We start from the raw sequence: 21,214 nt of genomic DNA on the forward strand, positions 1-21,214 counted from the left end.
TTGGAGGACAAACCAATCATTCCCGTAGCCCGACCAGCCGGTCCATAGCCCTTTGACCCCACCTTCCCTACCCTCTCACCTCAATATTCAAAAGAGGCTTTTTCCTCTCTTGCCTTGTCCTCTATGGAGACCTGTTGCTTAGCAACCACTAGTGCCTTCTTCCCAATAACTTGCAGGGACTGAGAGATAAAATATCTGACTATATTCAGTTCCCCTCCCCTGTCTATTTATATTTAATAACCCAAGCCCTGTCTTGGGTTCCCTTGGCACCTGTTTTAAAGGGCTTTTAAAGGGATTAAGCTGTAGCTTGAAGAAATAAAGTTACACCTGAGGAAGAACTTCCAAAGGGAAGAGTGGGAAAAAAGACTGGAGTAGGTAGGAAAGCTGTGGAATCATATTCTCTTAAATATAGGTGGTGGGGGGGAGTATTTAGAACTTGGGATGTGGGGTGGGGGGGTGCCTGGGTGGCTGAGTCGGTTAAGCTCCTGACTTTGGCTCAGGTCCTGATCTCACAGTTTGTGGGTTCAAGCCCCATGTCTGGCTCTATGCTGACAGTTCAGAGCCTGGAGCCTGCTTCAGGTTCTGTGTTTACCTCTCTCTCTGTCCCTCCCCTGCTCATACTCTTTCACTTTCTCTTTCTCTCTCTCAAAAAAATAAATAAATAAAATATTAAAAAAAAAAAAAAAGAACTTGAATTGTGGGGAGGGGGTGTCCACAGGGATTCCCAAGGACAGGGATTCTACTCAGGACCTGGAGTGGACCATAACAGGGCAACTAACTGGGCTGGCAATTTCCACTCCCCACCCCCTGCCTTGCCTTCATTTCCTGACCACTTCCAGTCTAGAGTCCTCTCATATTTCTATATGTGGGAGGCCCATCCCTCTGGGGATGTCCAGTTTCCTAGTGTCAGGATGTTGGTATCCAGGAGTGGGAGCTATGTGGATGTATGTATCTCCCAAAGGCCTGGGTATCTCTCAAAGTTTGTCAGTCACAGGGAAGGAGTTATTCTGAGCTATCTACTAGAAAACCCCAACCTGACCTGGCAGTGGGGGCTGTACAGAATCACCAAAAATGAGGAGAAAGGAAGGCCTAAGGATAACCTAGTGGCTGCATGTCAGAACACCTAGGTTAGGGCCCCCTCTCCTTACTCTCCTGTGATCCAAGTTATTCACTTAATCTTTTTTTTTTTTTTTTTAATTTTTAAGTTTATTTACCTATTTTGAGAGAGAGAGGGAGAGAGAGAGAATCCCAAGCAGGCTCCATGCTGTCAGCACAGAGCCTGATGTGGGGCTTGAACTCACAAACCATGAGATCATGACCTGAGCTGAAACCAAGAGTTGGATGCTTAACTGACTGAGCCACCCAGGCGCCCCCACTTAATTATTTAAACTCCTTGTTGCTTCATCTATAGATCAAGAATGATAATGTTTACCTCCCTAGATTTTAGTGGGATCAATTAAAGTGATATGTGAAAGGAAACACTCTGAAAACTGCCAAATTTAAATAAATATTATTTTAAGGTCTGGAAAAGGTCTGACTGCTGGAGAGAGGGAGATGCTATGAATCCAGCCCGGTCCTTGGCTTAGGAACACTACTGGTTTGTTGACTAGAGGGGTGTGATTCTTTGCCCTGTGGTCATTGGGGTGGGGAGCTATAAATCAAAATCAAACACAGGGCTAGCACAGAGGGTACGGAGGGTAGCACAGAGTATCCCTGTCATCTTCCCCACCTCCAGTCCCAGCTTCTGACCTCTAGTTCTCCCAGCCAACACCCCACCCTGACCCTCCACCCTTCTCCCCAGTCAGCACCTTCACTGCCGTCATACTAGATCACAGACTGTACAATTTCACCCTCCATACCCCCCTTTTCGGCACCTCCTCCAACCCGAGCCTTCTGTGGGAGACAGATGGGGTGTCTGCAATGGAAAAGGCTCTGGGCTCTACGCCGCCTTGGGTGGGCAGCCCCCCTCCCATCTCCCCAACTACTCCTGCTCCTTACCTAAGACACTCAGATTCACCCTGGGCAGCTTTGGGAGCTGCTGAGGATTCCAACACTCTTCCCTTTTCAGACTCAGCCCAGAAGCAGAGCCAGAATGACATCTTTCTCTGAGACCCAGCCCCCAGCCCCTCTTCATGGAATGCCAACACAAAGGAGGAAATAGGTTAGGAAATGGTAGGGCTCCATGGGACCGATGTGAAGAGGCAGGGAGGAGCCCAGAATCCCTCACTGAGGACTGGATGGCTAGGGTTTGGGGTCTGAGTTGACAGAGGAGGCTGAGACTAAGCGGCCCCTTTGTTCCAGAAATCTAGGGTCCCTGGAGGGAGGACTCAGCTTGGGGAGGGGGGAAAGGGAGCTAACATTACAGAGCACCAACTGTGAGCCAGGCACAATGCCAGAGACTTCCCATACCTGTACTCACAACTAGCAGGTGAGGTGTCAGGGTGAATAGGTGTCTCATGAGCTCTCAGCATCTCTCAACACAATTGACCAACTTCTCCTTTGATTCTATGATTTCACTGCCAATTCTCCTACACTCTGGCTGCTCTTTCTCTGTCTCCTTTGCAAGCTCATCCTCAACTCCTTGGACTCAGCCAAGTCCCCCGATTATACACTTTCACAGTACTGTATATTCTTCTTTCAGAGCACTTAGAACAGTGATTTCACACTTATTTGTGCAGTCATTTGAATAATAATAATCCTATTTCCCCCACCAGATGGAAAGTTCCACGAGGACAGTGACCACATCTATCTGTATTCACCAAAGTGCTCCCAGTGCCCAGCACAGTGCCTAGCATAAAGCAACTATTTGGTAAATATTTGTTGGATGAATGAATAAATGACAAAAGGACATCCCTCTGGCCTAAACTCAGTTTTTTATCCACTTCCTCACCCGAGAGTTGAGTCATCCCCAATGTATGGACCAGAGAACAGGGTGCCTGGGAAGTCAGGCCACCTCATTCTCCCTGGGAGGGGAGAAATCCATCAGGACAAGACTAAACCAAGTTTCAGGATATGAGGCCCCTACCTTACCAGTGCCTGGACCTGCCTGTATGCTCTCCAGCTTTTCCAGGGATGGAGAGAATTCAAAGTCCCAACAACTCTCCATGTGGGTCCTGAAATCACTCATGAGCTGGAGGAGAGGAGTTCCATCAGAAAAGGGTGCTCTGAAGAAAACCCCTCTTTTCTGCCTTAGCTGAGACTGCAGAGACCATCTGTTGCCACTCCTCTGTTTGCTCCTGTCCCGTTCCCCTGGACTTCAGAGAAGGAGATGGTTTGACCAAGTAGGAGGGATAGATGGTGAGAACAAGACAATCTGCTTGTTCTTTGAAATGTCTGGGGCGATAGTGATGATCCTCAGCTAGGTGACTGGAGCAGAGGAACACAGGAGCCAGCAGCCAGTCCTTTGGGGCTGTAGTCTTTAGGCCCTGGGAAGCAGGGAATGGACAAAATGACCTCTAGGAGCCCAGCCTTCAGCCCAGGGGCTTTATCTGACATCTTTGCTGCCCTTGCCATCCGACCTCAAACAAAATACCTGAATCTGCAGGAAGTTAATGTTACATCAGGCTTGGCAGCCCCTTCCTCTCCCAGACCACTCCCAATTCTAGCCAACTGCCCATCCCAGAGCATCTCTCCCACCCAGCTTGGCATCAATACTCAGTCCTCATGGTGTCTTTGACCCAGTCGCCTTGTCCTGACAATGCCCCTCAGCACCCCAGTACCTGGGGTCGTGGATCTGGAAGCCACTCTAGGCATTGTTGCTCTCTCTGACCCCACCTGTTCTCTGGGTCCCTAATGAAGTAGGACAACTCAGGCTCTGGGCCAAGTCCCTATGTCCTCATCAAAGGCAACATCTGTCTTCTCAAAGAAGATAAGCCTGTGGGGAAGGAGGTGGGACAGGCACAGGGGAGAAACCCCAATCCTGCCTGGGCCCTCACCCCAGATTCCACTGCAGGCACAGATTGAGGGTGAGGGGGGAAGGCAAGACCGCCACAGAGGCCTATACTCACACATGCCCCTGTACAAGCCTTCATGCCTCTGAGCCCCAAATATGAGGGCCCCTCCTGGGCTCACCCAGCTACCTGGGCTGCTGCTGCTGCCAAGCCGGCTTTCTTTTATTCATGCGTTGTTTTATTGCTGGCAAATGCTGCTGCTTGCCGCTGTTAGAGGCGTTCCTGCCAAATCCATCCCAACATCTTGGCCTGGCATCAGGGCGGCATGCTAATGTGGAAATTTAAAGAGCCGCTCGGCTTTAAATCGGAATTTTAAATGAGCAGCAGTGCTCCAGAGGGACCCAGGCAAAATCGAACAGTATCTGATCCACCCTTCCTATTCCCACTCCTGTAGCATCACCCTAGTTCCTCTCACCTCTCCCCTCGACTTGGACACTAGATGAGGAAGTGGCATGGTACACACCAGGTCAGAGGATTTGATGCAAGATGGTCATCCCAGGAGCTGGGATCCCTCAACTCAAGACCAAGAGGGAATCCACCAGTTGCTGTCATGGGCAAATGGAGGCAGGGAACTTCAACACAAGGGATCAAGGCTGGGGATAGTGAAACTAATATTCCTACGCCACTTCCCATTTTACCAGGAAACAAGAAGAGAAGACCCAGAGCAGGAAAGAAGGAAGATGGAATTCCATGAAGACACTCCTGTGCAGTATACACTTGTGCACGCTGGGATATGTGCATGCAGGTCAGGATGCTTGCTGAAGCCCTGTGGAGCATGTGTACACGCAGCTCACTTATTACCCATGCACGGAGAAGAATTATTCACATATGCAGAGCAGTCTTCCCACATCCAGACCACTGTCCTAACCAGGTTGGTTTCTGCAAGTTGTTAGCCTGAGCCATGTTTTTCCATGAATCCTAATGCACCAATGTTCCCCAGCTCCTGGCAGCTACCTTGAGTCAGCCATGATGGTGATGAAGCGCCACAGCAACTCTGCCAGCATAGGGGTTAGGGATACCTGTGCTCATCCTGTGCACCTGTCTGGATTACAGTGTGGTGCCTTCTCTGGTGGTCATATATGACAAGCCTATACATCTCACTTGGGAGAGGCGCTGGGCATAGCTTTGATTTCAGAGGAAAGAGGAGGCTAATGAGAGGTGAGAGAGGCAGAATCTATGCCTCTCTGTGGCCCCCTTTCCTCCTTACCTGTTCTCATGAGACAGGTGGCCCCTCATTATCAGAAAACATTTACTGAGTGCCTACCCTCAAGGAGACACTGCCCAGTTGAGCACAGTGCCTCACATTTTTTCTGAGCTAGGTTGATGACAGCCATTAAGAATCTGGATGTGCTGTCCCCATTGGAGGATCCACAGGAACTCTCATGGTAACCTCAGCCTTTTCCATGTTAGACTGCCAGGCCAAGGGATGCTTCCTGACCTTCCCCAGGAATCCTCCTTCCTCAAAGAAGCCAGCTTCTTCACGGACTGGTGTGGCTGCCAGCCAAGAGGCTTGGGGCAGGCTTGGGGCATGCAGCTGGCACCTGCCCACCAGATCCCCAAGGAGCACTCTCCCCCCCTCCAACTCCATAGCCCCATTCAGATGGCCCCTGGACTATAAGGAGACAGAGCTCACTGTTTCCCATTCCCAGAGAAAACTTCAAGCTGGAACACCCCTCACCTCCCTTTCCACCATAACCTGCTCCAAGATCCTCCACTCAGACTAAAGACCCACCAGGTACTTTTTCCAGACAGGACCAAATACTTAATACAGAAGGGGTTGTGCAGGAGCTGAGTAAGGGGCCTTTGGGGGAGAGGCTTGGGCTGGAATTATGGGAGAAGTTGCTGAGGTCAACAGATGGATGAGGAAGAAGAACTCCATGAGAAGGACATAGGACAGGGGGACACAAAGGGAGAAGGCTAAGTGAATCTGCTTCTCTCATCTAATTAGCAACATGCAAATAATATGCAAATCAATCCCTTTGTTTAGAGACCACAGGGCTTGTGTTTTTTGGATGTGTTCTACAGAGGGACCATCAGGCAGCATCTCTGAGGCCCTCAGACATGGAACACTCAAGAGGGAGGCTCAAGAGAGAGGCCAGAGTGTAGCCATCTTATTGTAGCTTATTCCCTTGATGAACTCACTCTCTATGGGCCTCAATTTCCCTATGTGTGAAATGGGACGACTGCACTGGATGGTCTCCAAGGCCTAGGGTCAGTCTAGCATTCTCTGATTTGAAGCCCAGTGCAGCACAAAGTGGAGGGGTTGATTCCATTCTGGGTTGGAAGCTACTTGGCCCTCTTGCCCCTGCCAACTACCTCAGCAGTTCTGTCATACCACCCCCTACGTCCCCATGCACCTGTCCTCCCAAACATGGACAATCTTCTAAAGTCAATGTTCTTCCTTACCCCTTTACTGACACTGTTTCCTCTGCTTGGAATGCCCTTCCTGCTTTAGCCCCTCACCTGGCTAATTCCTTCCCTAACTCCAACAGCCTTACCTACCTTCCTCTTCTACCTTCTGGGCATCCCTATGCACTGTTTAGTTCTCTCATTTCCCATTGGACTTTGAACTCCTAGAGGGAAGGTACTGGGTTTTGTTCAGGATGGAATCTCCACTGGGGCTCCTGGGTGGCTCTGTTGGTTAAGCTTAAGCATCTGACTCTTGATTTTGACTCAGGTCGTGATCTTGTGGTTTGAGAGATTGAACCCGAGTCAGGCTCTGAGCTGACAGTGCAGAGCCTGCTTGAGATTCTCTCTTTCTCCCCCTCTCTGCCCCTCCCCTGCTTGTGCCTTCTCTCTCTCTCTCAAAATAAATAAATAAACTTAAAAAAAAAAAAAGCTGGAAACTCCATTGTAAATGTATTCATTTTCCATAGCTTCTGTAACAAATTACCACAACTTTGGTTGCTTAAAAACAAAACAAAACAAAAACAAAAACCAACAAATTTATTCACTCACATTTCTGGAGGCCAGTAGTTCAACATCAGTTTCACTGGGCCAAAATCAAGGTGTTGGCAGGACTGTGCTCTCTCTCTGGAAGCCCTAAGGGAGAATCTATTCTTTCAGCTTCTAGTGGTCTTTGGCATTTATTTGCTTGTGACTGCATCACTCCCAATTTCTTCCTCTGTCTTCACATCATCTTTTATTCCTCTCTGTGTGTATAATCTTCCTCTGCCTCTCTCTTATAAGGACACTTGTGGTGGCATTTAGAGCCCACCCAGATGATCCAGAATAATCTCTGCATCTCAAGATTCTTTTTTTTTTTTTTTAATGTTTATTTATTTGAGAAAGAGAGAGCGCAGGCGAGAGAAAACATGAGCAGGGGAGGGGCAGAGAGAGTGAGACAGAATCTAAAGCAGGCACCACACTGTCAGCACAGAGCCTGACTCAGGGCTCAAACTCACAAACCATGAGATCATGACCTGAGCCAGTCAGACGCTTAACCGACAGAGCAACCCAGGCCCCCCTCTGCATCTCAAGATTCTTAACTTAATCTCATCTACAAAGATCTTCTTTTCCAGAATGGTAACATTCACAGATTCCTGGGATTAAGAGGTAGATATATCTTTGGGAGCCATTATCAGACTATCAAAGAGATCTTTAAAGTTATCATTTGTTAAGCATCTACCATGTGCTAGACACCATACATACATTTTTCTCAATGCATTTAAGTCTCACAATAGCCCTGAAAGGTAGATACTAATGCCTGTACTCTACAGAGGAGGAAACTGAGTGAGGTTCAGGGAGACTGAATCACCTGCCCAAGCTCACATAGCTGATAAGTGGCAGAGCCAGGATTTGAAACCAGATGAGTCTGGCTATAAAGTCAGCGTGATTTTTTGCCTTCCCAAAGGTCTCTGAGCCTACCCCAGGCCCTGGCACAAATTTCTTACCTGAATGGATGTGCAGAAAGAGAAAGATAGGTGGACAAGAGAAGGGAAGATGAAGCCCAGTCTTCCTATTGATATTGACTCTGGCCTTCTTTTGCCAAAGCCCCTTCCCACCCCTTTAATCCTCCCCCATCATCCCTGACCCCTTGTTTCAGAAGGCTGGAATCTCCCCTAGTTTGCAGCCCCCTGCCAAATACTGCTGCCCAGAAGGGTGGCACAGTGCCTAGACTTCAGGCAGGAGACATCAAATTGCAGAACCAGGGGGACCTCTGGAGGTCACCCCTTCTAGTTGTCTCTGCTTACATATAGGCCTGCCATGCAGACAAGGTTGGTCTAGTGGGCAGCAGAAGAGAGAAGTAGCCATCTCTACCTTCAGCTACTTTCTCCTCATTTCCTACATGATTTGTATTGGGAAGTCCTCACTCAGGTCTAACCTTCCAGACATCATGCTGCAATGAAAGCTGGCCAGAATCAAAAGTCCTAAATTGTCCAAAACATAATATCGGATTTTGGAAAAGTCCCTTTGCCACTCTGGACCTCTGATTATTCATCTTTTTTTTTTTTTTTAATGTTTACTTATTTATTTTGAGAGAGAGTGCGTGTGAGTAGGGGAGGAGCAGACCGCGGGGGAATCCCAAGCAGGTTCTGCACTGCCAGTGCAGAGACCGATGAGGGGTTCGATCTCACTAATCATGAGATCATGACCTGAGCGAAATCAAGAGTCTGAGGCTTAACTGACTGAGCCACCCAGGTGCCCCTGATTATTCTTCTTTAAAATAGGATCAAAAATGATGGTAATGAAAATAATACCCATCTCACAGGACTTTTGGAGGGATAATAGCACAGTCCAGGAACATACTAACCCACGGCCTAGAACAAAGCAGGTGCTGCGGGATTATTTTGTAATAGCCCCTCAGCCCTTCAGCCTAAGCCCCTTCATCCTGGGTAGTACGGGGTTTTGCTCACCTCAGCCAGTCTGGTCTGCCTTGCGCGCTAGACTGTGAACTCCTCTTGGCAGGACTTTGTTCATGTTTTTAATCACAGCCCGTTCCCCTCCCCAGTTTCTAGCCCGTGCTTGGGCACGTAGGTTCAATCTACATTTGATGAATGAAGGAGTAAGGGTATGAGTCGGACCCCAAGTCCCGAGAGGCACAGGGCCTGACTCCCACCACTAACTCTGGGCACGACCCTTTCCCCTGAGGTCCAGGAGGAGGCAGCGGTGAAGAAAGGAGGCTCTGCAGCTTTAAGATTCCTCTCGGGCGTCCCGGTTGCCAAGGCGCTGTTGCCAAGGACCTGCGCGGTGCTTCGTCCGGCCTCCGCGCCGGCTCGGGTTTCCGCCGCCGCCGCCGCCGCCGCCGCCGCCGCCGCCGCCGCCGCCGCCGCCGCCGCCGCCGCCGCCGCCGCCGCCGTCGCCGCCGCCGCCGCCGCCGCCGCCGCCGCCGGGCCGTGCCGGGCTCGGCTCCTCCGAACCGTCTGGCGGACTTGGCACTGGCCCCGGCTCCTCAGTGCCCCCGCGGTGCGTGGCAGGCTGCGGCTTCATTATCCTGATTGATTCCTCCTGCTCCCCGACACCGTGGGGGCCCCGGTCAGAGAAGGGGGGCCGAGGCGGCATCTGCGGACCCCTTCCCCGGCCCTCGCCCCCAGCCGCTCTTCGGGCTGCCGGCCCCTCGGTGCCCCGCTGCGGCCCGCTGGACAGGTCAAGGAGGAAGGGCAGGGGCAGCCTTTGCCCCCCTTCGTGGGCGGGGAGGGCCCAAAGGAGGAGCGGAACTGTGACGGGCCAGGTTCAGTGCTACCGCCCAAGGCGCCCGCCCTGGGCCGTGAACGCCGCCGGTCTTGGGACCTGCCCTTGGCAAAAATTTTGCACCCTAACCCGAAAGAGTCTGGAGGGTTTGGAGTGGGGAGGGAGCACAGTGATGGACTGAGAACTTCAGAAGAAGCCTTGGCAAAATAGGAAAGGTGACATCTTCCAGGAGCACTGATCACGTGGGCCAAGCCCGGGTGACTGCAGGCCTCTCTAGGCGCCTTAAATGTTCTCAGGGGGAAGCAGGGACAGGGTCTGCCCAAACAACACTGGACAGGCAAGGATCTGAGCTCAAACGAAGCCCACGGGCCTCTGTGAGTTAGAGAACCTGTGCCCAAATCTAGCAGAGGGTGGTCTGGCCACAAAATGGTGGCTCCCTACTCCAGGTGCGGTGAGGCCTCAGTGGAAAGAGCATCCGGGAGCCAGGCCGGAGGGCCTTTCTAGTCCTGCCACTTGGTTTGTTACCTGGGCAAGTAACTTTACCTTTTTTAGCCTTGGTTTATTAATCTGTAAAATGGGGTTAAGACCTCCCTGACAGTTATCAATGGTTAATGGGACTCTCTAGCAAGGAAGAGAAAGGGAGATGAGGGGCTGGCTTCCATCCCTGCTGCTGTGTTGGATGAATCCGTCCCTTCTCCTTGAAGGAGGTAAGTTTCCTCCATATACTTAAATCCCTTCTTAACTGGAAGGTGACGTGGAAACTTCCAATCAGATCTGCTTCCTTGTCAGGGTAGAAGGGCAAAACTGCTCTCCACCTCACTGTCCTGGCATAGATTTAATTTCTAAATTCACATCAGACTCTCCACCACTCCCATCCCTCTTTGGGTGGGGCCTCTCTTCCTACAAGACCTGACAGTCTCCCTCTAGTGCCTCAGAGCTGTCCTTCCTGTCCAAGGGCCAGACCTGGGAAATTTCTTCTGTAGCCTTGCCCTCTTTGGCTAACTCCAATCTTTAGCTCTCCACAGCCCTGGGGAAGAGGGAGCTGGTGGAGAATTTGAAGCCAGTTTTTTCCAGAGCTGTGGCAATCGTGTTTGTGAACATGATCTGGGCCACTCTGGCAATTCAGTGTCTATCTCTGGGTCTGTTTCCTTATCTGTAAGTTCATGAATTTATTCTTCCAAGCCACATTTCCTGGGTGACCACACTGGGGCAGCATGGTGCACCCAGAAGGTGGAAGTGTGGGAATAACACAGAGTGAGTGGGAAGAACTCCACTCTGAAGCGGCTGATCTTCTGAGGGGAAAACAGACAGATACACATAGCAGTCTCTCCAGTATAAGGGTGTTTACTTCAGGAGGACCTCCAAAATTCTAGAACTTTCCACAGTGTCATGATACTTTCCCACTTCTTCCTGAACAAAGCAGACTTTTGCCTTGGACTCTTTGCTAGAGGCTGATTGCTTTCCTATGGGAAAAGACAGATCCTAAAATTTGAGTCTGGAGCTTTTGTTCATTCTGTTTTGTTGGAATTATCTATTTTTGTAACAGTCCTGCATTACTTTTATATTTAAGATAAAAACACAAAAACATTTCCAGTTTGGGGAAAAAGATGTCAGGGAGGATTGTTTTCTTTTTTCTCTGGTGACCAGAAGCAGGTCAGCACATGTATCTAGACATGCCAGGCTGCCTGGAGCCCTTGATCAATGTGGCCCTGGGAGAGGCTGCCTCAGTCTACTGGCCTGGCTGCCCACCCACCCCTGGCTGGACTGTTCCATCCTCTGTGTCTGTAGTCCTGGGCTCCACTTCCTATTAATACAAACCACGTGGGACCCTTGCTGTGGCGTCTCTAGGCAGAAAAGGGAGCCACAGCCGCCTAGTGGCTGCCAGGGAGGCTGGCAGGAAGGGGCATCTCCACCAGGCGTCTCCTGGGAAACAGTAAGCTCCCCAGAGAAGGGACATTTGGAAATAAAATTCCTGCCGCTGTGTGTTTGTATGTGTGTTGGGGCGGGAGAGGGAGTTAAGAAACCTCACCACCCCCCTCTGCTTTTCTCTCTTCAGGGAAAGCCTCTTTCAGCAGCTCTCCGGACTCCCTCCCAAAACTCCAGCCCATTCCCCAGAAACCACGTAGGCTCTGCTGGGAATGGACAAGAGGCCTAGAAAATGTCCCTTCAGATTCATGATGTGGGTACAGAAGAGCACTGGACTGAGAGCCAGGGCCTCACATCCTCAGCTGCCCTGCCTCACCCTGTGGCCCTGGTCAGTCGGACCCCCTTTCTTAGTCCTGCATTCCTCTGTAAAATGAGGGTACTGGGTGATGTTTCACCATTATTCATAGTCTTCACGTGGGGCTCCTCCACAAGGCTCAAGAATACAGTCGGAGCATTCTAGGCAGTTCTTTCTGGCACTTGGAGCAGATACCTGATAGGAGTTAATGATTCCTTATGTGACCTTGACTGGTCACTTAAACCAACCAGGTCCCTTCACCTGTACATTCACTCATTCAGGTATTTATGGGTGCTTACTGAGAATGAAGTCTATGCTGAGAAGGTGAGACTACCCTGATATACAATGAAAGAGGCCCTCAGCCCCCGTGCGTCCTCTGTGCCAGAGGTGCATGCCACATTCCTTCCATGATGACTCCCTTCACATGGAGCTGGAGGGCTGTGGAAGCTTCTTTTCGCATAGTGCCTAAAGCCAACCTGAGGGAGAATCCATGGTACCTCCCAGGGAATAGAGATGGGGGTGATGTCCCTGCCCCCCTCCCTACTCTCACACCTACCTGGTTCCCTTTGTCCTACCTTGCTCTTGAGTGACAAGCCCCCACTCCCCACCCAATCCACCCCTTCCTGATAAAATATGGGATAATCAAACTGGGGACAGACACCCTTTGGAAACCACAAAAGTCAGGGATGTTGAGTAAAAGCAAGTGGCTCTCTCCCAGCTGGGGTGCCCCTCCTCCTGGCCTCACTTCCCAGAGCTGCTTTTCCTCCAGAGACCCAGGCAGGGTGGAAGGTGCTAAGAGAGCTCTCCATGCAGGAGACAACCCCTACAACTTTAGGAGGAGACAGAGGAGCTCCAGGAAGGAAGAAGGCTAGGGGCCCTGCAGAGACCCAGGGGGCCTAGGCCTCCTTTGGTGTCCTCTTAGGAGAAGACTTTGGCTCTTACAGACCTGACCTCGTGGCTTCTCAGCCCAGGTCTGCCTGGGAACCAGGCGCTGGAGGTAGGAGAGAAAAGGGAAGAAGGGGGGTGGGAAGGGAAGTGGGGAAGTAGAAGTATCAGGGAGGGGGAGTGTTGATCCGGATTCTGTCACCTTTATTGGGTACCTACTGTGTGCCTGGCAATGGGCTCTGTTCCCCCTTTACCTGGATTATTTCATCTAGTCCTCACCTGAGCCCTATGCCTGTGTTATTATCCTGCTCTGACAGAGAAGGAAACTGAGACTCAGAGGCATTATGTAATTTGCCCAAGGTCACACAGCTTGTCAGGAATGAAGCCAGGATCCCAGCCCAGGTCTGTTGGCCTCCAGTGGGTTCTCTCTGCTGCCAGAAAGTCCTCCTCCTGGAAAGCAGGTCTGGAGTTGGGGTTTTCAGTCAGAGCTCATCAGGATCCCCAGAGGTAAATCTATTGTCATCTGCCCTCCTCCTCCTCACCCATCTGCCAAGCAAGTCGCAGGTGAACCCCCTGCCACGGCCCCTGCCCTAGCCCCAGGTGCTAGCTCAGCTTTGCCTGGCTCCAGGCCTCTCTCTGGTGCCCCCAAGGTGGTTCTGAGGTCACCCCACACCCCAACGCCTTTCTTTCTTTCTGCTTTTCTAGATCTCAGAATACATAGGAAAATGCAGGAAGAGAGAGGTCACTTGAAGGTTGGAAGCAGGGGCCCTGGTCTTGGGCAAAAGATTGGGGGGCCTAGTTATCTCTTTTGATTCAAATGAACACTTTCCCTAACTCCCACCCCTCACCCCCAGAGACAGCCAAAGCTTTGCTTAGTTAATGAAATACAAAAGAAGGAATCAGGGGGTGGGGGTGGCTGGAGAGCGCTGGAAAGCAAGGGAGAGAGGAAAAGTTGGGTCTCTTCCAAAGAGTTAATGTTCCACAGTATGATCGATTAGGTGTCAGATGTAATTTCAAACCAATACAAGATGAATGGCATAATTTTCCCTCTCTCATTTTAGACAGAATTAAGAATCCATTAGCTAACACAAATTTTTGGCAAGTTTAATAGGAGCTCAAATCTACATTCGGAGGAAACGCTCCCCAAAGCCTGTTTGAAGCATTTACTCCTCAGGCCCCTGGCCTCCAGTGTCTCTCCACCCCCCCCCCCCAAGACCCTCACAAGCCCTCTGTTGTCTGTCCCCACATGCAGCCCCCTCTCCCTTCCCCTAGTCCTCCTACATGCCCCTCCCCAGCCCAGTCTGAGATTAACTGGCCTGACCCCTCTCACAAAGGCCGGGCCTGCCCACCATTGTCTTCCAGTGGCAATGGGTAGGGGGAAGGGGCGGAGGGGCTGGCAGTGGGCCCAGGAAAGGAGGAAGGTTGCTGAATTGGCCCCAGGCTGCAGACAAGCCCTAGGGAGAGGGGTGAATGGGGGCTTCGGGACCATTTCAGTCTCAGCTACTTCTCAGTTTCACCCCCAGAAAAGTTCTTATTTTTATCTTAGACAAAGCATTACCCAATTTATAAGGGGAGATTCAAACCCCATTCTTCCTTTTATATTTATATATATTAGTCCATACAGTAAACCTGAGAGATTAGAAAAACAGCTACCATCCCATTCCATAGATGAGAAAACTGAGGCTGGGGAGGGGGAGGTGATTGGAGTCATCTGAGTCCAAGGGTAAAACTTGGCCCTGCTACTTGCTTGCTTACCAGGACCTGTAGGCTTTTCCTCTGGGCCTCAATTTCCTCATCTGTAAAGTGGGAAGAACCTTGGACCCAGTTTCATAGTATTATCCTGAAGGACAAATGAGAAAGCTCTTGATAAAGGAGAGATTTTGTGACTGTCCGCCCTGGCAGAGGTGCCAAGTATCCACTCTGCATGAGCTTCATAGATCAGCTCCAGCCCCTACCCTCAAATCTCATAGCCTGGTCTGGAAGACCAACATGTAGACTGAGTTCTGTCCTGGGAAGCAAAAGAGGCTGGAATAATAATTATGACAGCTTCACCTTACTGGACATTTATTCTGTGCCAAGTGTGGGACCAAATTATTTTTACATAGTAACTCATTTACTCCTCAGACCCTTAATCAGATATTATTATCATGATCTCACTTTCCAGATCAGGAAACTAAGGCACAAACGAGTGAAGTAACAAATGAAGTGGTAGGAAGTGGCAGAGCTAGGATTCCAACCCAGGCAGCCTGATCCTAAGGCCTGTGGCTCCCTACCTGATGTTAAACAGAGGTAAAGGGCTGGAGTGGTGGAGCACCAGGATGTGATCCCAGACCCTAGGTCTGGAAAGGCTTCACAGAGGGCAGTAGGCTTGACTTAGGTCTTAACTGATGAGTAGGAGTTTACCAGTTGGGCAAGGAGAGAAAGAATTTTCAAGGTAGTAAGAACAGCATGTGCAAAGGCACTGAGAGAGGTCTCAGCATGGGGATGGTGAGTAACACACTGTGCCAACCAAAACATAGGGTTCGTGTGGAGGATGGCAGGAAACAGGTTGGATGCGCAGGCCAGGTGCTTCATTCTGACAATCCTGCTCTAAAAATTGGGAAGTCTAACTTCTATAGATAACCTTGCATGTCATGCTCAGGATTTATGATTTTTTCATGTCATTATGATAATAGGGCTAGCATCTTCCATGTGCCAAATGCTTTGTACCAATTGCCTTTATTGCAATAACCACACAAAGCAAGTACTATTGTCCTGTTTTTCCGATAAGTAAACTGAGGCTTAGGGATACCAAATAACTTGCCTAACAGATACAGCTAGGAAGTGATAGAATTGAGTATCAAACCCAGGTTTGACCCCAGAACCCAAACTCTTAATCACTGTGCTTGCTGTGTCCTGGTAGGTGGTGGGGAACTTCCAGGAAGTTAGTTTTAGGAAAAGAATTCTAGCAGGGTGTAGAGGTTCAATTAGAGCAGAGTGTGATTGGAGGCTCCATCTGGAACTTTCATCTGAACTGGAGGAATAGAGAATGATGGAGGAAAAGGCCCTCCCTCATCCATGGGGATGGAAGAGAGGGCATCCTGGAGCCTAAGTAATATTAGTCATAACAGTACCAACTATTAAGTGCCTATCCTGTGCCAGGAGCTTCCCATGAGCCATCTCCTAATCATACAATGCTGTAGAGCAGATCTTGTTAGTCCTATTTTACAGATGAGAAAGCTAAGGCTCAGAGAGGTTGACTGATTTTTCTGGACCACACAGTGGTGATCCAGCAGAGCTGGTACTGGACTCTGGTATCCCCTCAAACCTCACTGCCAGAAGGTGGTTGGGCTGCACACCAGACACCAGCTCTTCCCTCTGGACATGGCTTAATATTCCCTGGGGCACATATGGAGCTGTCTCTCCATTTGGGCCCCAGCAAGTGACTTTGAGCTAAGGGAGGTGGAAAGGGGACAAGGAAGAATGAAGGAGAAGAGACACTGGGGAGGAATGAGCTCTGAGGGGACAGTCTGCAGTCATTTTTACCTGTTACGGAAGAGGTACAGGACAGGGTTAGAGGAAGATGAATGCACTTCATTATCTTAGCCCATAAGTAGCGACCTTTGTTTCATTTCCAAACTTTAGGAAGGCCTTCCTGTTATCTAACTCCCATTCTCCTAATGGACTCATAAACAATCCCAGTTGCCTGTTCCAAGGAAGAGGTCCTGCCCATGCACCATGCCTTGAGGAAATATCTTGTCACTTTCCTCATGGGGTAAGAAGTCAAAGGATGGGGGGAAATGATGCCTACTTGCCTTTGTGTTACTGCATATCCAGAGGTGTGGTGGGAGTGGCTACATTCCCAAGTTACCCCACTGAAAGAAGGAAAAGTCTAGGCTCCTCAGCAGAGAGGGGAAGGAATAGCAGAGTCTGGGGTTGGGGTGAGGGGGATACCTGCCGGGGCCACAGCCAGAAAAACAGACCCAGGCCTCCTGCCTTGAAGAAAGGAGATCTCTGAGTTTTGGTAAAATTAGTTCAATTCCTGGGCATTGTAGCCAAGAGTATATAAAGGAATTCATATCCCTACCTAGGCTAGAAATTGTGTGAGCCCAGGGCCACCCTTAAGAGAGAGAACCTGGGGAGGGGACTGGAGAGAATTCTTAGTTAAAAAATGACTTTGAGGGAAAGAATTCTGGCTTTAGAAGCAAAGGAGCTCAAGTTAAAATCTGAGCCTTCCTGCTGCAAAAGCAGGAATACCTAGAGTAGGCTTGTTCATTTATTTGACACATTTTCACTGATAACCTACCATGTGCCAGGCACTATTTGAGGCCCTAGAATATTTCAAACAAAAATCCTTGCCTTCAAGAAATGTATGTTCTAGCTGGGAGATAGGCATCATTTACATCAGTAAATTATGTTAGTAGGTAGTAAGCGTTAGGGGGAAAAGTTCATGACAAATCTAGGTTGGGGGGGTGGAGGTTGCCATTTTAGGCTGAAGGTTAGGGTAGACCTCATTTGGAAGAGCAGCATTTGAACTAAGACCTTCAGGGGATGAAGAAATTGGCAGTGTGGATATCAGGGAGCAGCCAGCAAACAGGCAAGCCAGGGCCTGAAGGGCCCAAGGGGGCCAGTGGACTAGAGGGATCCGGGGAAAGGAGAAGCAGGTAGGTTCTGAGTGGGAATGGGAGAGGCACAGAATGCATGGGGTCCCATAGGCCTTTGGTTTTCTCTGGGAATAAAATGGGGAACCTGGCCAAATCTCCAGTGAGGGAAAACATGATCAGGCAAATGTTTCAAAGGATCACAGTTGCTCCAATAGGGAGAATAGACTGGGGCTGGAGGAAGGGAGTAGGGGTGAGAGAGTAAAGGTGAAGGAAGAAGAAGGGAGCAGGGAAATCTGGTAGTTGCTGAATCTGGCTGAGTCACAATTTTCTCATCTGTCAAATGGGAATAAAAATGTGTCCCAGAAGGTTATGCGGTAAGAGATTTGTGGATATATCCCCAGTCTTTAGCAGATGAGGTTCAATGAAGTCTCACTGAGTGAAAAAAATGAATGACTGTCTTTCCATGCCCTTCTCATACATATAACTCCTACACCAAGCCCTGAAACAGCTCCTTAGAAGGGTCTAGAAACCAAGACATGTGGGTTCTCATCATGATTAGCCACTCCTCTTCATCTGTAAAATGGGGATAATAATATCTACTCTCCAAGATAATCGTAAAGATTATATAATGTGTGTAAATCTGCATTGCCCAATTGGAAGCCACTAGCCACATATAGCTATTTAAATTTAAATTCATTAAAATTTAATAAAATTTAAAATTTATTTCCTCAGTCACATTTCAAATGCCTAATAACCTTATATTGGCTAGTGACCACCATATTGAACAGAACAGAAACAGGACATTTCTATCATTGCGGAAAGTTCTATCTTACAGTGCTAGTCAAAAGCACTCAACTCAAGGCTTGGCCCAAGTCATGGGCACAGTAAATGAATGCCACCATTCTTGGGGGACTCAGACAGTGAGACTGATTATTCTTCCAATAGCTTTCCAGAGACCATTCATTTAATGTTCTCCAGGATTGAATCTGAAAATGAAGAATGGGGAAGAGTCAGGGGGTGGTAAGGGCAAAAGGAGAGAAGGAGGAGGAACAAGTCCCCTGGACAACACCAAGAGAGTTGGTGTTAGGGATTGCCCAGGGGGTGGAGGTGAATAGAATATTGTGTCTAGGGCAGGAAAGAAAAGAAGACCAAAAGAGAAAAAAGAAGAGAGAAATAAATTCATGCACCCAAGATCTGGACCCCAGGATAAGTCTTCATTGCCTGCCCCTAGAGCATGAATGCAACTTTTGAGATCTTTGATCTCCATACCTATATTATTGAGTTCATTCATACCACATTTGTTTCTTGAGCACCTATTATGTACCTGGTCCTGTCCTAGGTGCTGGGAGTCTACTATTAAAAAAAAAAAGCTTCCACCCACAGCGGGATTGTGTGTGAATACACACAAATAGAAGGGGAAAATAGAAGGGAACATAATAAATGTGTGACATACATAGCATGTTAGATGGTGATATGTATTAAAGAGAAAAATAAAGCAAGGAAGGAGAGGGAAAGGAGGTGCAGTTTTTGATGGGGTAGTCAGGAAAAGCTTCTTAGAGAAGGTAATGTTTTATTTTTGGTTGCCGAGGGCTGTGGGGGTTGAGAGGAATGGGGAGTGACTGTTAAATGGGGTGATGAAATGTTCAAAATTGATTGTGGTGATGGTCACAACCCCATGAATATACTAAGAAACCATTGAATTGTACACTTTACTTATTTTTACAGTTTATTTATTTATTTGAGAGAGAGCACGTGAGTGTGAGTAAGGGAGGGGCAGAGACGGAAGGAGAGAGAGAATCCTAAGCAGGCTCCCGCACTATCAGTACAGAGCCTGATGTGAGGCTCGAACTCACAAAACATGGGATCATGACCTGAGCCGAAATCAAGAGTTGGATACCCAACTGACTGAGCCACCCAGGCGCCCTGAATTGTACACTTTAAATGAGTGAATTATAGCTTAGCAAAGCTGTTATTAAAAAAAAAAATTGGGCTGCCTGGCTGCCTCAGTTGGTAGAGCATGTGGCTCTTGATCTCAGGGTTGTGAGTTTGAGCCCCACATTAGGCATGGAGTCTACTAAACTAACTAACTAATTAACTAACTAACTAACTAACTAAATAAATAAATAAATAAATAAATAAATAAATAAATAAAATCACTCTGCCTGCTTCACCAAAAATAGACTGAAGGGACCAAAGGCAGAAACTGTGGTCATCCAAGAGAGAGGGGGCTGCCGCTTGGACCAGGGTGGTAGCAGTGGGATGATGAGAAGTGGTCAGATTCTGGATTTATTTTGAAGGCAGAGCAGACAGATTTGCTTCTGAATCAGATATGAGGTGTAAAAGAGCATTGTCAAAGATGAATCCAGAAAACTCTCTGGCCTGGAGTTTAAGGAACCAGAGGCCTGGAAAGGGAGAGGGGCTGGCCTGAGGACACCAGTCACCAATGGCCACACTGGGACTCTGAAAGGAGGCAATGTTATTAGTTAGATTCGCAGATCCTGGCTTTGACTTTGAATTCTAACCCTACCTACCACATTGCAGAACCTCTCCCAGCATCAATGCCACAGCCTGCCTTCTGGGACCTACAAAGACTTATTGGGACAGATCCAACTCACTTAGGTGCTGGGAGAACATTTGTTCCTTCTTTTTCCCCTTCCTTCCTGACCTTCCACCTGTGACAGCTCTGAGCCTGGAGCTGAGGAGAGAATGAGGACAGGGAGGATAGCAGACCTGAGGCCCCAGAGGGAATGCTGGTCAGGAGTCTGGGCATTGCTCCCAGCTGTCTGAATCCTGCAATTAAGAGAGAAGAGGGGGAACATACTCACCGCCCCCCAAGCCTGAACTTAGGGCCTCTACCTTCTCTAGGGACAGGGAGGCTAGTGCACACACATTTGGGGTTGACAGAGGATGATCTCTAAGTCAGTTCTCCGCAAGCTGGTGAGACATTCTAGGAAGCTTTTAATTACCGTCTCAGAGTGGATGCCAGGTTAATGCGATGATTCAAAAGGTGTATTTTTCAATTATATTTAACGAAAAGATTTATAGTGAAGTAAAATATAATTAGGAGGCTGCCAGCAGACCGGCTTCCTGAGAGGAAGAGAGATGAGACAGACCCCTAATGGGGCAGGTTGGAGCCCAGGCTACAGGACCTGCTCAACCCACCCCCACCCCTCAAGATATCAAAGCATTCATCAATTCTGCCATTCAAACACACTAAGTACCTATTTCATGCTGGGCTCAGAGTTTACCATGGGGACAGAACAAATGCTATGGTCCCTGCCCTCAGAGAACTTACACACCAACAGGACAGGCAGACCAAAAAAAAGTAAGGCAACAGTTAAAATGCTGCAAAGGAAATAATAGAATGTTGTACTAGAGAATAACCAAGGACCTGCTTTGGATAAAAGCATCAGAAAGGTTTCTCAGGGTGGGGGTAGACAAACAGACTTGAAGCATGAAAAGGAGCCAGCCAAGAAGAGTGGGAGAAAGGTAAGATGATTGGTTGGGCCAAGAAAGCCATCCAGTTCCTAGGGTGGGGAGGTTATCTTAGTGTGTGCAGAGTGGAAAGAAAGGCCATTGAGGATGAGGCATGGAGAGGGAGAGGCAGAGGCAGATGACTCTGGGGATGGAGGGAGGGAGGGAGGGACCCAATCCAGCTGATAGAGTTTGGGTTTTATTCTATGTGCTGAGGAAGCTGCTGGAAAATTTTAAGCCAGAGAATGAAAGGCCCTGCTTACAATTTAAAAAGATTACCCTAGTTGCTGCGAGAGAATGGAACAGAGTGGGGCAAGGTGGGAGGTCAGAGCAGAGACCCAGATGAGAGGTGATGTGATCTGGCTTAGAGGAAAGCACTAAGGAAGGAGAGAAGAGCCTGGACTTGGGTACATGTTGGAGCAAGGATCAGGGGTTCTTGGTGAGAGTCTATATGGAGAATGAGGGGTAGC

The 21,214-nt window shown here is 49.0% G+C and overlaps 1 protein-coding gene and 1 long non-coding RNA gene across 14 annotated transcripts in view; one reads left to right on the forward strand and one right to left on the reverse strand.

Annotated features, from left to right (window-relative positions):
* Window positions 1–52, reverse strand: part of LOC122207266 — a 22,359-nt gene extending 22,307 nt beyond the window's left edge. Inside the window, exon 1 of the long non-coding RNA XR_006196751.1 lies at window positions 1–52. This exon is cut by the window's left edge and continues 447 nt beyond it. This is a non-coding gene — a long non-coding RNA (uncharacterized LOC122207266).
* CDK12 (cyclin dependent kinase 12) overlaps window positions 1–21,214 on the forward strand; it is a 92,893-nt gene that overhangs the window by 71,264 nt on the left and 415 nt on the right. For 3 of the 13 annotated variants that reach the window (XR_006196739.1, XR_006196746.1, XR_006196745.1), the window contains exons 17-20: window positions 4,592–4,821; window positions 11,638–11,835; window positions 16,312–16,441; window positions 19,812–19,889. Coding sequence is in view for 1 of the 13 variants with exons in the window: in XM_042917280.1 (XP_042773214.1) it covers window positions 2,715–2,739 (25 nt within the window). In the remaining 12 variants the exon portion in view is untranslated. Of the gene's footprint in view, window positions 1–2,714; window positions 3,351–4,591; window positions 4,822–11,637; window positions 11,836–13,047; window positions 13,195–16,311; window positions 16,442–19,811; window positions 19,890–21,214 lie in introns of those variants that run through there. The other 10 variants (XR_006196749.1, XR_006196747.1, XR_006196740.1 and 7 more) reach the window with 9 other exon arrangements.

The sequence above is a fragment of the Panthera leo genome, chromosome E1, assembly GCF_018350215.1.
Source record: "Panthera leo isolate Ple1 chromosome E1, P.leo_Ple1_pat1.1, whole genome shotgun sequence".
Taxonomy (NCBI): domain Eukaryota; kingdom Metazoa; phylum Chordata; class Mammalia; order Carnivora; family Felidae; genus Panthera; species Panthera leo.